Here is a 17,145-nt window from a genome sequence, read left to right as displayed (position 1 = left end):
TGAAACATCTTTATCATTAAAATATGAGAAGAAGCAAAGCTTTCTAAATCTTTGATGCTCTAGTTTTTTAATACCATAGTTACTGTAGTGTTAATATTAAAATGGAAGTGGTATCATGAAAAATCATATATTGCATAAAAACATGTATAAACTTTTATACATATATTGCCTCACAGTTAGCTGAATTAGTATAGTAATTAGTGGTAAATAAGTAAGTCTGACATGTGTGCATCATTATAGACACTTTTTAAAATTAAAATCTCTTACTTTTTAATGAAATAATCGATTCAACTTCTCGTTCTCTATAAATTCCTTTTGTAAAAGGAGTGCAAAATTCTTAGTATTTTAGAGTATATTTTAATTAAGTGAACAGTTCCTTCGGTTTTTAATTAAAACGTAACATTAAGATATAAAAAAGCATACAAATACAAATATTTAAGTTTCGAAGTATTTCAAATTTACTTCACTTTCATATTTTCTATATATATTTTTTTTAATATTTCATAATTTCGGTTTATATTCGAAACTATTTCTTAAATTAAGTTGACTTTGAGAAACGGAAGGGTGAAGCCCTGCAACGTTTATTTTAATTTTAACAATTATTTATGCACTGTTAACTGTTTCACTGATCAAATCTGTCTTAGTGGCATTAGACGTAAAATGGAACTAAAATGAAATAATTAATAATTCGACACATGTTAATATAAATTGGGCCTGGTATATCCTTACCTGTCCACGTTGAGAAAGGAATTCATAGGTTTTCTTTTAAAAAAATTACTTCTTAGAACTTGATGGATATATAAGGTTGACCAAAAATTATTGTTAGTTCTTTTCCAAGTTTTACTCTCAGTGACTCTCTGGCGTGTAAAATGCAGTTCTTTGTGATATAACTATTCTTGACGCCATCATTTTTACGCATAAAACTAATGTTTATTTCTGTATATTGTATTAACTGCAAATAACCTCGCACTACTCGTTATTTGCCTAATGATCAATTCGAATGTTTTTAATACTTAAATGATTAAACATGTTTTATCTATCGGATGTTTACTATTTTCTAAAATTGACGAGGTAATTTTGTTTCTTCTGAAACCAATTTATTACGCAAAAAAGTGAAGGGATAAATGAGTATAATTTTTGTGGTAGATTCTTTTATAATTATAATTCTTTTTTCTTTTGTTATATTTACGAACTTTAAAAAGACAGTCTGAAACCTAATTCACTTAAATTAGAAAATTGTGAATTCATAGTTCCTTTGAGTACAAAATACCTACTTCTAAAGATTGTACTTAATTTTTTTCATAATTCTATAGTGTTGGAAATAAGTAATAAATAAAAAATAATTCTAAATATAAACATTTGTATGTAATCCCAGTATCGCAATTTAGGATGTAGGAGCACTGGGTATAAAATAGTATCAAAGAATTGCATAATGTATGCAGAATGTTAAAAAATCATAATACAGTCCTCATAATATGTAGTATTTGTTAAAATGTATCGAAAAAGGTTAATAAATTTAGAATAACTCATTTCCAATTTGAATAAGCAATTCGATTAATGATTTAAGTATACAATTAATGCTAAAGAAGATTCAAAGGAGACTATAATTTACTTTGCTTAACTAACGTTTATTTAATTTCATTCATCAAAACAAGTTTAGTTTCATAATTTAGAAATGTTTAATTTTCAATAAAATTTATAAACACTCTGTATATGTGTGTATATTATAACGATAGAATAACTTGTAGAAATCGTTTAGTTAATGTCAAAAAAAATATCTATCTTCATAACGAGGAAAGAAAACGTATTTAGAAATTGTCAAGAAATAGCATTTTATCCATTGAAGATGAAAAAGAAGAAAGTAAAAGAGTTGAAGCATATTTACGTGACGCCATTGTGACGTCATTATTAGTCTATTTAAGCAAAAGAAAGGGGGAACACGTTATGTGGAATCTTGTGATTCATGTGTCGAGCATAAATGTGGTTGGAATCAGACACATTGTTTCTCCCCTTTTTTTTTTAATCTGCAGGGTGGTGGTGCTGTAAGCTTCAGCTCATTCGAAGTAATATCAGTATTAATCACACCGCCATTGTTCTATTGTGTAACGTACATTTTAGTATTGTAATGCTTTTTCACAGTGAGCCAAATGGACGTCTTTCAGTTTATTTGTAGCTCCTATAATTTTCTCTCTGCTGATTGCTCTCGTTGCATGAAGCAGATTTCTTTGGCGCGTTAGTTTGTCATCGACGAAACTGGAAGTGCATCGAGGAAGATGCGACAGCGAGCCCTGATAGCCCCGCTCTCCTAATGTAATTTCAAAAAGAATTCACTAACAGTGAAAGATAGAACATTGAACATGTTTTCAATGCGTAACGTACACGTTTACTCATAAATTGTACGCTAACTATGACATGGATTATTAATAACTCGTAATTAATATAGCATTTTATGATGCCTGATCGATTTATTCTGCTGATGTGTATTAATACGTTTAACTTGATAGTAACTTTAGATAGTAAGCCTCTATCATGTTAGATTCATTGACAGCATTTATGTATTTTTAAAGATACTGTAGCTCTCTATTTTCTTTGATGATAATTAAAATACTTTTAACTGGTTTTATATAAACATTTTGATCCAAATTGAATGTTGATGCACAGTAAAGCTTTATTTATGAGTAGAGAAACAGGATTTGAAGATTAAGTACATTTAGTTAGTGGTTCCTCAATTTATCATCATATAAATCATTGTTTGAATCTTGATTTAGTACATATTTAACGATAAAAAGTTTCTAACGTTAAAACGGATTGAAAATTTGAAGTAAGTATTTATTTCAATGAAAAGCATACTTCTTTCAAAATTGCAAAGTTGCAGTGAACGCATAGTTTACACGATGCACCTATGAAAGTGATCGAACTTATATTAATTTGCATTTCATTATAAATTTAACGTTGAAATTTGATACGAATAAAAATATTTATTTCACTCTCAAATTACTGCCATAAATATTAAAGATGATTTTATTTTCTATTTCTTTTTCGTTCTCCTTTGCTATACTTACCTATACCCTTCTTATCTTGTCGGATTTTTATATCGGCTATCATATAGAGGATGGTGGTGGAAGTGGGTCATATGTAGGGATAGAAAATAGCAAATAAGAAATATGAGATAGAAAATTGTTATTTCTGGTATTTATGCCAATAATTCGAACATGAAATAAATATTTTGTTTAGACCAAACTTTAATGTACTAAATAATAAATACTATTTATCAATGAAATGGTATGTCAAAAATATAGATATTTTCTTGTAGGTATCATTTTTAGTGCCATTATTTATATTAAATCTGATTTAAATTTTTAACCATCTTCAGATGGACATACGAAAGTAAGCAGCATAATGAGGGAGGTGTACTTTTCATGATTTGAAATAGAGGCAGTTAGAATTTGTGAGAATGGATAAGTTCCACTTATACCATTCGAAATATAAAACCAGTTTTTTTCTAATTATATGTACTGAATCTTTTGAGGATGATATTGGAGTATAACTCAGCGTCATAGCTATATCTTTTTAGACGATGTTACGATACTCTAGGTATTAAAGTTTTAGAACCATAACAGCTATGATATATATATATTTTAGAACCATAACAGCTATGATATATATCGTAGAGTATCGTACAGTTTTGTTATGGACTCTGCAGATAAAAAATAAAACTAAAATGTCATGAAACCAAAAGTCCATAAATGTATCATAATAGTGTATCATTACAGTCGTTCATTGAATTTTGTGTAACTGACAATTCAATCAGTTTGATTCTAAAGGTGATTCTACACACCAAAATTAGACGAAGATGAAGGTAGCCAGAATTGCGGTTAGAATTTCGTTTATTTGCTGAACTAACGCCTAAAATACGCGTAAAATCTCTGTCTTCGAGTATATTCTACTAATTTCACTGCGCGTGACCTGATTAATGCACGTCGGTAGTAAAATAAGTCTTAAGTTAGACACGTTGCATGCAAATTTTAAACATTTTTGCAACAATTAATAACTCTGAAACGAAGCCTTAAACCCGATGTTATTTTTGATTTTCGTCATATTTTGTCATGTAGAATTGCTTCTGAAAATTTCTGATACCTATTATTAAACAGCTTCTGTAATAAAGAATTTTTGGATAAATGGAACTTAAATAAATGCAATGCTATTAGAATAATCACGACGTGATTAGTTCCTTTAAAAAGTGATAAGTTCCTTTTAAAAATTTATCATTATTTATTAAAGTCATTAGGTTGAGCATATTCTGTTGCGTTTCTATGCTGCATACACTACGATTGGTGACAGATTAAATACTTAATAATTAATGTCTTGTTGAACGTGTTAAACGCATTCAGCGATTGTAAGTTTTCAACTTTATCATTCTTATGAGTAACGAATTATTAATTATAACCACTAATAGTGTTCTTTAATTGCATATTAGTTTAAAGGTTGCACAAGCCAAGAAGTGAACCTGGCAATCTTTCGACATTTCCTGGTTCTCAGCGTAGCTTCTTAACGTTCTGCCAAATAACTGCTTTTAGAAAAACAGAATCACCAAGAACGCCATTTTTTTCTTTTCGTTAGCGGCCTCTCGTAAAGATCGTTACCAACTCTCAATAGCTGAGTGAATTTCATCTTCTTTTCTCTTTCTCTATTTTTTTTTTTTTTAATTTTTAAACGTCATTAGATTAGCGGCCTTTGGTGTGCATTGGAATATTGTATGTGTAGTGAATATGTGGCTTTAATATGGTTTTCTTTTTTGAAGTTTTTGCTACACGCATTTGCCTTTGCAGCGGCATTTTTATCGGAACGATATTGATCGATTTGATCGAGAACCTGTCAAGGTTCTATATCTTTTTGGAATATATAATCCAGTGTGAGTATTCAAATAATGATTCATATAAAACAAATATTGTTCCTAAAATAATAAAAATCGGTAATAAATACATGTAAATTGCATTAACTGAGGTTTAATATTAAATTATTTAGTAATGCGTTATTGTTACAATATTTAAATGAGGACTCTGTATTCTGTATTTGAGAAGTACTTTTATTACTTCAATAAAATAAAATAAAATCTTTATTGCTTCATTCTTTAAAGTTATAATTGCACTGTATCTTGAATATTTGTATTTGTGAAAATTCAAATTTGAAAACATACTATAATTTTCATGTTGTAAAATAATGCTATTTCTGATGTAAAATATTTTAGGAATTAGTTAATTAATGTTGATTCAAAAGTGTGATCGATTCGAAATAGTTTCAGTTGTAACGTCCAAAAAAAATATAATTACGACATATTTGAATACTCACATATAGTGAAAGAAATAAATCAGTTCCGATATTCAGTGCTCTATAAATAATCAGAATGTAAGATGGTCTTGGACAAATAAATTGGTATAAATATTAATTGAACGTTAAATAATATATATAAATTATGTGTTCGGTGGATTCATATGATAGAATATTTTCAACAATTATGAAAAAAGTTTTGTATTATGTAATTTAGTATTCTTTATCAGAAAAATATATTTTAATCAAGTAAACAAAATCGCCAATGATATTATGTATACACATATTCTTCCTATGTGTTTGAAACAGTAATTTCCATTTTTAAATCAGTACGAATACATTTTCATACATCTCGTGACTAATATTATTTTCTCAGAAAAATATTTACAGTTACGCTATAAGCACTCCTTATAAGCTGAACAACTTGCATTATGAAAAACAGGGGTGACAGAAAATGAGAAAATCATTTCAGGAAGTAAGGGGAGTAGTGACGAGTTTGTGACGAGAAAATACTGCTTATCAAACAACAAGTGACAGTAATAATAAAACATGTACACTATCTATTGTAGCTCTGTAAAATCAGTAAAAAAGTTTTACAAAGTATAGAGTGTCATACAGTTTTATTGTGGATTCTATAAGTAAAAATAAGACTAAAATGTTATGAAATAAAATGTCTACTAGTGCTTCAGCAAAAATTTATAATAAAAATGCATAATGTATTTAAAGAATACAATATATTTTCTTATTCGAAATATTCGGAATGATTTAGTTATCAGAATGAATATTGTATGTGAAGAAAGTTGACAATAACCCGATGAAATACAATCCACAATAAATTTAATTTAATTAATAATAGGTCGGGAATAGATCTGCATCGACAAAAGCTATCGATATTGTAACAGAAGTATGTACAGCATTTACATCACGTTTCATACTCTTGTCATAATGTTTTATTAAAATTTTCGTAGACATTTTAGTCTTACTTTTATATAGGGTGTTAAGAAGACGTGTTCAAGACTTTAAGGGCTCGTAGTACTCACCGAGAGGAATAAGAAATGTCTAATCAATAATTTTGTATCGATAACCCTCAATGTACTTCTAAATCAATTCTTCTATTTACATTCAATACGTTGTGGACAAACTCATTCACGGCATTATTTATACGTAAATAATAAAAGTTAATTTTTCGTCGAAAGAATTGACTTTAGGACCTATGTTGATTAGACATTTTTTATTCCTCTCGGTGGCTACTATAAGCCCTCAGTCTTGAACCCTTCCCTTTTAACACCCTGTATAGAGAACACATTGGCAAATTGTATACAAAAAATTGTAGGACACTCTTATTGCATATCAGAAATTATTTATAGTAAATAAATTTTGCTCTCATGCACTTTCATTAAACTCTGTTAACCCAAAGGTGAGATATCAGCTTTCACCTAATGATTTCATAAACATGTCCCATACTATTAGATTGCTATTAGTGACCAGTAAAGGGCAGAATATTAACGCTAATTTTATTTAATTTAAAGCTTAAATTCTAATGTATCTAATAAAAAACAAAAAAATAGTAGGTATCATAAAGTAGTATACTCAGTTACAGTGGGACGCCATAATTTAGGTGCTGGGACGCATTTTCTAGGTTATCCACTTACTGGAACACTTGACATCTGATGCTCTAAATAGGGCATTTACCTTATTATAATTTATTGTTACATAGTTCTCCAAATTTCAAAGTCTCGATAGTCCTGAATACTTGTCTAACGACCTTTACATTCTGAAACCACTAACTATCGACCGAAAATGGAGACTGTTAATTTCGGTTAAAATTGTAGTACACAACCATACGCTAATCGCTTACAACTCATTTTCCAGACTTCTATGGAGGAAGTGGCTCGAGGTGATCCGAAGGTGAACCAGTCGTCCCTGTTACAGAAATTGTTGTCCGAGTGACTGCAGGCCAACGGCTTGTACCCTAAAGGGATTTACGTAATATACGTTTGAATAGGCGGAAGTGAGCGGAGGGGACGATGGAAACGAAAATTCGATCACAGACGCGCATGTACACACCTTATACGTAATGGATACTAATTGTATTATATGTAACGCTGCAACCCACGGAGTCAGTATTCAGATACGTATCACCAAATACAGTGTGAGAAAGGGAAAGCTCTAATGCTGATAGCGCCCTGCTCTCCCGACGCCCTTTCGTTCGCCGACAAAGGGAAGAAGAGGAAAGGGGATATTTGCTTTCGCGGTTAAAAGCGATCGACGCGTCAACATATTCTTACTTGAACTCGAAGGACCAAAAGTTTCCGTTTTCCATTTTGGCTGTGTCGAAATTTTCGGTCGGGCGTGCCAGGGTGTCTTCACCTTTGCTTACGAGGTCCCACGATGCGAATTGGTCGGGGATTGTGTATCAGAGTTGAAAATGCGATCGTGGATCAGAATTTCGTTGTCATTGCGGATCGATTGGGATGGAAATGAAAAGTAGGGACAGGGAAAAGATATTAGAGTTCGCGAGGGTGAAAAACGAAACGAAAGAAGGGCGATTGGACGGGGAGCGCTTGGCGCGATGATGCGACGTTTGTTCTTATTTTATAAATGTGTATGTATTATTATACATATATATATATAAAAGAAAGAAATCCTTTATCGAGGCATCTGAGCTTCTAATGATATTGGAGTATAAGTATATAAATATATTTATATATAGATACATATATAAATATATGTATAAACATAAGAAAAAAATATAATACCGACACGCTGGACTGACGGGCACGAAACACATGTGTGTATTAGAAGGGTGTCCACGTGATCCGTCAGTGGGTTGTATTTGGTATCACTGAAGAAGAAACTACGTAGGTACCTCAAAGGTATACTTTACTATACCACTGGCTGTTGAACATAGAACTATTTATAGGTTTAATTATTGTACACAAGAAGACGAAGATGATTGAAAGAATGAAAGAAAGAAACAAAATAGAGCACTATCATGTATTCTCTTAATTTAACATCCTTTTTGACTATTACATTTATGAATAATATATTTGTGATTGTAAGAATCTGCAACCAAAATGTGACAAAGAATACTTGTTGTTGTTAATATGATTATAACTATTATTATTATTATATTATAATAATTATTATTTTATTTTATTTTATTATTATTATTGATATCATCATTATCACTATTACCAATATTCTTGTTGCAATTACTATATTATTATAATATTAAGGATTATTAATATTATTTTATTATTATTGTAATAATAATTATTATATAGATATTGATATTATTGAACACTTGGAACATGCATATTTCTATTCAATAGTAAGAGTACCTTTATATATACATATATATATATGTATATTGTAGAAATGTATATGTATATATATGTATAGGGATTTATGTAGCGTGTTATATATAACTAATTCGCCCAGTTATTTATATATAATCGGTATATAAATTTACGTATATTTATATATGTATACGTGTGAGGAAAAGAAAATGGAGATCAATCTTCTATTTTGCATAGCTCGGTAATTCTCCTTTTTGGGTCTTTAGAGAATGCACACTAAAATTACTTCTAAATGACATCTGTTGTTATATTGGTCGTGTCGCGGACGAAAGAGGACGAAGAAGAAAGAAAGAAAAATCTGTGAGAGAGGAAAAATAAAATACATCTAATTACGGTTTATACGTATATACACACACACACGTGTAGAGCGAGACAAAAAGAAAAAGATGATTCGGTGTGTATATATATGTATATCTATCACATGCATATGAAAGAAATCTCACGCAAGTGTCTTATTTTTCCAGGATGTTTACCGATTATTAAATGAAATAAAAAGTAATAATGATTAAAGTAAAAAACGGATGGAGGAAGTTGGAAGAAATTGCCACGAGGTAATAAAACGCGAATTCGTTGCCCCGTCTTAACGACTTCCGCTCGACGAATGAATCATGCTGATCGGAAGTTGTTACCCATTGTGACGGATGTTCGCGCCAGAACGCGTTAAAGCCTATCTTTTCTTTTTCACGCGATGAATAATCTCATACTGTTAATTTTTTTTTGTAACACGAGATCGTTTTTATATCCTTATTGTTGTTCGTTATCCTGTGATTGATATTTTATTATTCTTTTCGGTATTCCCCTCTTGTATTTCTCTTCTGCCCTTTATTTTTATTTACCCATTTAAACCAGTTCGCACGAACGCCTCGGAGTTGGAAAGAATGTCGGGTGGATTCAACAATTGTTTAATGATAGATTACTCCTTTTTCCTTTTCATTTTTTTTTCTTTTGTTTGTTAGATGAGTAGACAAGAAATTTATTTTCTTAGTTCCAATCGTACAAGTGTCGATAGCGAAAATAAAGGACGTTAACGTTCATAAGGATATATTTTAGATGGTAAGCGTTTAAGGGTTGATGATGACTTGATGACGAGAGTAGTGGACGTGCAAGGGTATGAGTTGAAAGAAAATTGAGTAGAAAGAGGTTGAAACGAAAACAAACGAACGAGATTTTCTCGGGAGAAACATAATGCGGTTATTACTCTGTGATGACACTGGCCTGTTACATCTCTGTTGCACTTTCTTCCAATTTGGGCAGTTATAAAACGTTACATAAATAAAAAAAGAAATGAACCTGTAAAACACATTCGTGAGGTACTCTGAATATGTACACGCGCATACATAGGCACGTATACTCGTTTGTTGGTCGTGCGTCGTCATTCACACACATGGATGTACGCGTGCGTGTATCCGCGCGAATGGGGTTTGCCACTTGCGCGTGTGCGCGCGCTTGCGTATGCCATGTGTATGTACGGCCACGCATGTGTGTATGTGTGTGCTTACGCCTGCATGAGAGAGGACGGAACGAATGAATGGTTTCACTGTGTGCGTGCGGCTCCGCGTGTTTTTTTCTCTTTGTGCGTGTGTGCGCCCGTAGGCACGCTTGTACGCGTGTGTGCGTAGTGAATTACGTCATATAGATAGATCATATGTGCTTTCTAATGATGAATAATTTTATAAATATAAATATAATATCGATCTTACGGTGTATCTTTATTTCCTCGGACAAATGTTGTGTGCATGAAAGGGACACTTTACTTTATCCTTTATTGCATGAAGAGTACAAAGAACTTTATATTAGTGACTCGAAATCCTTCGTTCTTCTAGATTCAAAGTATAGTTTTGAAATTCTGTTAGAGATGAGCAATTTTTGAACTCTGAGTTTTGATGATCTAATTGAATGCGATTGATCGTATGGAATTATGATCAAATGTTATTGAACTCTATAGGTTTTCTTATGTTCTATGCATCAGAGTTGACTTAAATGGGAGAAGAGTAATAAATAAACTGATTATTGTGTTAATTATTAACATTAATAAATAAAAGATTGTTGAAGATTTCATTACCTCTTTTTGCTACATTTAATTTTGTACATATAATGTACTATATGTATATCGTTATAAAGTAAAAGTTTTGTTGTAATTATGGTATATTATATATTTGTTGTAGGATGTGAAGTATATAGGGCCTATAATATAACTAAATATTATATAATGTAATTTTTAATAGAATACACATAGTGATTCGAAACGTTTTTTTTTTAATGTAAGTGACTAAATTAACCCTGATATAACATAATTTATTTTGTTATTAGTGATATACATATATAAACTGTAATTTGCTGTATAAGTTAATATGTATTTTTAGTTTTCAGTAAATATCATTTCTTTGAATTTGTTTATGTACAGCAGGCTTGTTTGCAATTTGAGGACGCATACTCAACAATTCTACTTTGATTACGTTGTTAAATGTGTGATGATCATGATGAAATACTGTGCAGGTGTAGAGAAATGTTAGCAGCTTCATTTATTTTTACCGTACGATCCTTAATTCTTCAACATGTATTGAGAATGTTACGGGTCGAGAGCTGAGCAACGTTCGGTTTGCGATATCCAGGATTGGTCGTTTTCGAGAGTTTGTTGGTAGCATACAAATCAATGCATGACTAACACTGGGAGGATTTGGATATTGTGAACAACCCGTTGTATGGCTGTATTGGGAGCCACAGGAGATTGGAAGCGTGGACAAACCAGCGTATGACAAACACTGGAAACCACAGGATTATTAATATTGGCTTCATAAATTCTTTTAAATAGCAGTATACTTTACATTGCCGTGGATTCAAATCCATTCAATTCGTATGGGATTCAGACGTTGGTTTTTAGTCAGTTAATGTAAGGAAATTGTTGAATATATTTATGGTTCTAAAGCAAAATGACTTATGTCATACTTTACAAACATTCGAGTTAAATTCCACAATATTAAGTTTGAGATCTAGCATGTAGAATTCATATTTTCAGAGAAAAAAGGGCATTAAAAGAACTTTTTCACTTAAAAAAAGTTCATAAGACAGTAATTAGGTCAAAAACTTTAAACACCAATATCTCAAAAACAAGAATACGTGACTTAGGTCACAAATGTCTGATTGTGAGTCATAGATTGTTATCGCGGCAACTTAAGTTTCCTCTCAGTGTTTACACGAGTACTTGCTGAGGGATCTCAAAAGTAAAACTTAATAGTAAATTCAGATACTGTATGATTATTATAAACGCATTGACATTCGTCTGGAACTAAAACCTGATCTTGCTATGCTATAGTGAATCGTCGGTGTACTCTCAGTAACTGAGCCTTACATAGTTGCATAAGTACAAACCTTTTTTATGCTAAGATTTTGGCCCTCAAATTAGTAGGGACAGTAGAGACGCGGATGTTACTTAGATACCAAAGATTAGGTTTTCTCGAAAACTCCTTACATAATCACAACGAAGCCTGTAGTTTCATCGGACCAGCACATTTCGGCTCTCAATAGAGGTTGTAACAAGAACTTATAAAGTAAGTACAAAAAGTCATTGTTGTCATGGCCAGTAGACAGCCCTTGTTTCTATTTTTTATTTCCATTGAAGTTATTTTGGAACTAATGTCTACATATAATGCTGCATATTTTTAAATACTTTGTTAAATTTATAACAGTACATGCTTTTTTGATGTAAACAGCAACGAAAAAAAGGTTATATAACTTAAAAATTCAATTATATTAATTAAGCAGCCTTTTCAAAGTTACGTTGAAAAGTTAAGGATTTTTAAGCAAATTTGATTCGAAAAGAAAAATATCTTTCAAAGTATATTAGTGTAATTTCCAGATAATTATTAATAGTCGCAGATTTTGCTGAATGTTGTTTATCCGAGGAATTAGGCAAATCCTTTTCTTGGATTTTATGGTCAATTTATATGCTAAAAAAAATACAAGTTTGTGAAAAAGTAATTGCAAAAGTCGTTTATCTGGTATTTAATATCAAGCAGACAATATTTGTTATTTAAGAACTAATATTTTAAATACCTAATATAAACATACTTTATTACTGAATATGTTGAGACATAATGTGAATATAAAATCGCAACAGAAAAACGCAATAGTCGGTATTGACTCCACACATTTTTGATTTTAGTTATCGTAATTTAATACACACGAATATGAATAAATAAAACATAATGAAATACATACGCGTGGTAAGAGCCATATTTAACAATTAACTACTCCTGTGTCTCTTTTTCTATTCTACAAAACTTGACTGTGTGATACTAGGAAAATTTAATTGAAGTGTGTAAGTTATTGATGAAAAAGGAACGTGGTGTTTTCCTGCCTTTTCATGTCGCTTTGTCTACGAAACATATTACGAAACAAGTTGGAAGATCTCTTGTAGACATATATTTCTAACTTATGGACAAACGTTGAGGGACATTGAAAAATTTTGTTCGTTTCGACGTCGTATTATATGATCTTATAAAGTAAGTGAAAGCTTTTGTACAAGTGTATTATACGACTTTTAAGTGTCACGTCAACCCCAGTTATCTAAATTCGTATGTTTCTTGTTAAAGCTTTGCAGTCAAAGATTCTGGTTATTTCCGTTACTATAAGTATGAATACTTTTGCGATACTGCTACGCTTCAGTCATTAAAACAGATAAACGATTTTTTAGTCACGTAAAAGAAGCTACTTTTATCAGTACCTTTGGCAATTGCTTACCGACGATTTGTGATAAATCTTAGAATTAGACAGTAAGTTAATATTGTCTTGACTGTAACAAAATTTTAGAAACTGATTTCCATGATTGTTTTTCGAAATTTCATAAAGCATTATACAAAAACAAGTGTTGATTAGAAAAGTAATAAATGAATTGCATATATAGCTTTAACACCTTGCCTTATACGAGTCAAGTTTGTAATATGAATTATATTCCAAGTATTAAAGTAGATTTTGTCACATCGTTGAACTTAGCGAAATTGGAGAATGTTAATTTAAGTACATAACTTTGATTAACCAATTAACATATTTTATTTAAATAAATTTTAGACCATGCTGTTTAAAAAACATTTGTAGGATACGGAGTTAAAGTTATCGTTATCAACTACTATTGAAAAATATACATTAATACCCTTGTAATTTGATTTCTGGTAACAATTTTCTTAAAATATTAACCAGGTCTAGACGTTAACGTCTTCGCTTGGTGGTATATATGTGTACATTTAACTATGTCGTGATTGGGAATTTAATATAGAAGTTTAATGTATCATTAGAGTTAGTCAGAATTGGCTCTCCAAATGATTTCTGTAGACTGAGAAATCCAATGGCAGTGATGTTAACGATAATATCTAAATGATTGTACTTCTCTCTACTATTGCTATTTCTTCGTCGCTACTCATTTTTAGTTTATAGTAGTACTACTTTAAATTCATATGCTTTATTTGGAATATATCATATATCCACTATATTTCGATACAACATTTACTAATGTTTGCCACATTCTCTATTATGGTCTCTTCTTTCTGTAAATCTCAAGACTCATTTAGAAACATTTCATAAAATTCATCTAAAGGCACAATCTTGCGAGATCTCACATTTTCCCAAAGAATTAGGCTCTATACCACGGCATTCGATAGCTTCTATAAAATACCTTTATTTAATGCAAATACATAGATAATTACAATAGCAATATATCGTACATATAGTTAATTTAAATCGTTATGCGGGATTTGTCGCATCGTATGACAAATGTAAATTGGCAGTTTGGTTGGAACGCATTCGTTCGCATTGCATATTTGGCATAAGAAGGCTTGTCATGTCTGCCCAGCCGCAAGAGTAGTCGGTATCTTCAATTCTCTACGGCACGAAGAAGGGACACGATAACTTATCTAAAAGACTGGTTCGAATATCTCTCGTTATACATATATATACACAAAGTCGCTGCTCCTCTGCACACCACTAACAACCGTGCTCTGACGTCGATCTTTTATCCCGCTTGTGGTGTCTCCGTCGTTCTTTCCGATTTGTGTAGCCGTCCCCTTCTTCGGAACTGGTGTGGCACCCGTCTGTTCGAGGTCCTTCCCCTGCCTGGCGGCGGTTGCCTTTGGTATGGATGCTCAGGGTAACGGGGTTGGGGTGCATACTGGATGTTTCCAACTGTCTCTTTCTGGCCGTTTGCTATGAAAGGCTTTAGCGATCTGCCGTAATAATTCTCGGTGACACGACGACGAAGGCACACCGCGCAACGACTGACTCGCGAAGTATGGTCAGCCTTCAGAGTCTGCTGCTGTGGCTTGCGGAACATCTCGTAGTCCTTGATGGTGGCTAGCCAGTAGGACGTGGCAGTAGAGAAGTAGTTGCATGTGCCCAGGCCTCGGCACTCGATGAACGGTCTCGCGCGGAATTCTTCGAGACAGGATCCGGGGGAGATTAGGGACTGGCCGCCGCCACCTGCGCCTGCGTCTCTGTGCTGGAAGTCCAATTGAGTTTATTGTTAGTTTTATAGATGCATTTTGGGAGACCATTTGTCAAAGGTTCAGTCGTTTTATGATGAGCAGAGTTTGTTTCTCAATGGAGACGACTTCGAGAGTTCGAGAGACCTTTGTTTCTTCTGTTTTTCAATATAATTGGTATATTTTTTTGAATTAGATTAATTTGTACTTAAATAGGCTACGTATAGTCTCATCTTTGAAACTTTGGAGTACAATAGGACATTGCTTAATGAGTTTAACGTGAGACTTAAATCTGAGGAACCGTCTTAGTGGATAATTTTATTAGTTTCAGTAGACTATTATTTAATCATAGTTCCAGACTCAATAAATATTTTACTATATTTTTATTGTTATAATACTGAATAGTTGAACCCCTGAATAAGGAGGACTGCAAAAGATTGAAGCTCAATTAATCAATATTTTATTATATTTGAACGTTTTGCAGGTTTCATTATCAGGAGATTAAATGACACATTGATACCGATATCTGTCACATGATGCTAGAGGCACCGATTAATAGATGTTACCAACTTAGCTAATAACGAAAATGCGTGTCACGCATGTTTATGACACTATTCAAGTAGATTGGCTTAGTATCCTACAACAAATCAAACCTATATTCTTCCTGAATACCAACTCCTGAGATTTGTTCATGTTTTAGTCCATTCTTAATATATTAAAAATGTTTTTGATTGATCGGTTGAACAATTTGCGAAATTTTTGGGATATTTCTTCTGAAAGAATACGACTTATAGCCGAAACTCTCAACAGTGACAACTACATGATACTTCAAACCTCGAAACATTTTAAATCTGTTTAACAAGTTTAGCATATTCGTGTCAAGAATTAGAGGAATTATACTTGCCATAAGGAAACTGTATCCGATCCAGAGTTCCTCCCAACCGCCTGGACATTCTGGAATGGCCATGGATTGGCTGTGTACGGCAATCGCTCTCGTCGGTGCTTCGCAGACAGAACACCTAGAGATATATCTGCCAACTTCCGGCGCCGGAATGGGCGTCATTGACATAGGCATAGGTTCTGTCGTACTCAGCCAGTAGCTGTAGTCATTGCGATTTGCGTAATCACATACGCTGTTGATATTGCAGAACATGAAAGGCATGGTAGAGAATCTGCTGATGCAGCTACCAGCGGCACCTGAAGAGAAATATGGATTCAGATAGTGTCTAATTCCTTGCCATACGATTTTTCTTAATTAGAATCAATTGAAATCGATTAACATTTAGTGTTAAAGCTGTTTAGTTTTTGATCCCTTTGTTGATCACATTATTATGTAATGTAAATAGTGCATAAATAACGCTTTTAACACTATGTTTACAGGACGTGTCATTTTGACGAATTTCAAATTGCACGAAATACGTGTAATGTTGTATGATGTTAAATATTATAAATTTAGTATAAATATATAATATCACATCGCTTCATTTATAAGCTAATAGTGTATAATTGTTGTTTTTAAATAAAATGAATTATTTTCTAAAGAAAATGTGCACTGTCGTTCACGCGTAAATCTAGAAACCTAGTGTTAAATTTAATTTTGAATTTCATACAACCAGAGATTAGGTTGTACTCTAGGTTGTTGTACTCTACTTCAATATAGCTGAGTTAAAACTCAACATTAGTAACGTTACGTTGAATGAATTGTACAGTATGAAAAAAGTTTTGCGTTATGCTAATGTAGAGGTCAAATATTTTTTCTTCAATTATCGTGTGTATAAACGTAATGTTATGTTGTTTACCAAGATCTTGAGCGAAAGCATTTCCGTTGCCCATTATATGCAACAAAGAGAAACCATCCCAGAGTTTGACTGTATTTCTCGGACAAAGCGGTATCATTTCAGACTGCGAATGCCGTGCGAAGTGGAAGCCTCTGTTTCGTGGGCCTGGAGCTGGTGGTGCTGGAGCACCTGGTAGACCTGGGAATC

At 32.3% G+C, this 17,145-nt stretch overlaps 2 protein-coding genes across 10 annotated transcripts in view; one reads left to right on the top strand and one right to left on the bottom strand.

The window, feature by feature from the left end:
* Window positions 1-8,442, top strand: part of LOC143176944 (uncharacterized) — a 228,003-nt gene extending 219,561 nt beyond the window's left edge. For all 9 annotated transcript variants that reach the window (XM_076386283.1, XM_076378550.1, XM_076392967.1 and 6 more), the window contains one exon: window positions 7,201-8,442. In XM_076386283.1, the coding sequence (XP_076242398.1) occupies window positions 7,201-7,278 (78 nt within the window). In that variant the 3' untranslated portion in view covers window positions 7,279-8,442. The remainder of the gene's footprint in view (window positions 1-7,200) is intronic.
* A 5,899-nt stretch (window positions 8,443-14,341) lies between these two features.
* The window catches only part of LOC143181878 (uncharacterized), a 107,512-nt gene continuing 104,708 nt past the window's right edge, over window positions 14,342-17,145 (bottom strand). The window contains exons 25-27 of the mRNA XM_076382538.1: window positions 16,960-17,145; window positions 16,065-16,357; window positions 14,342-15,177 (exon numbers count right to left, since the gene is read on the bottom strand). Coding sequence (XP_076238653.1) covers window positions 14,695-15,177; window positions 16,065-16,357; window positions 16,960-17,145 — 962 coding nt within the window. The 3' untranslated portion in view covers window positions 14,342-14,694. The remainder of the gene's footprint in view (window positions 15,178-16,064; window positions 16,358-16,959) is intronic.

This window comes from Calliopsis andreniformis, chromosome 1, assembly GCF_051401765.1.
Source record: "Calliopsis andreniformis isolate RMS-2024a chromosome 1, iyCalAndr_principal, whole genome shotgun sequence".
NCBI lineage: Eukaryota > Metazoa > Arthropoda > Insecta > Hymenoptera > Andrenidae > Calliopsis > Calliopsis andreniformis.
The sequence above is the reverse complement of the archived record's forward strand: the minus strand, read 5'-3'. Positions and strand labels throughout refer to the sequence as shown.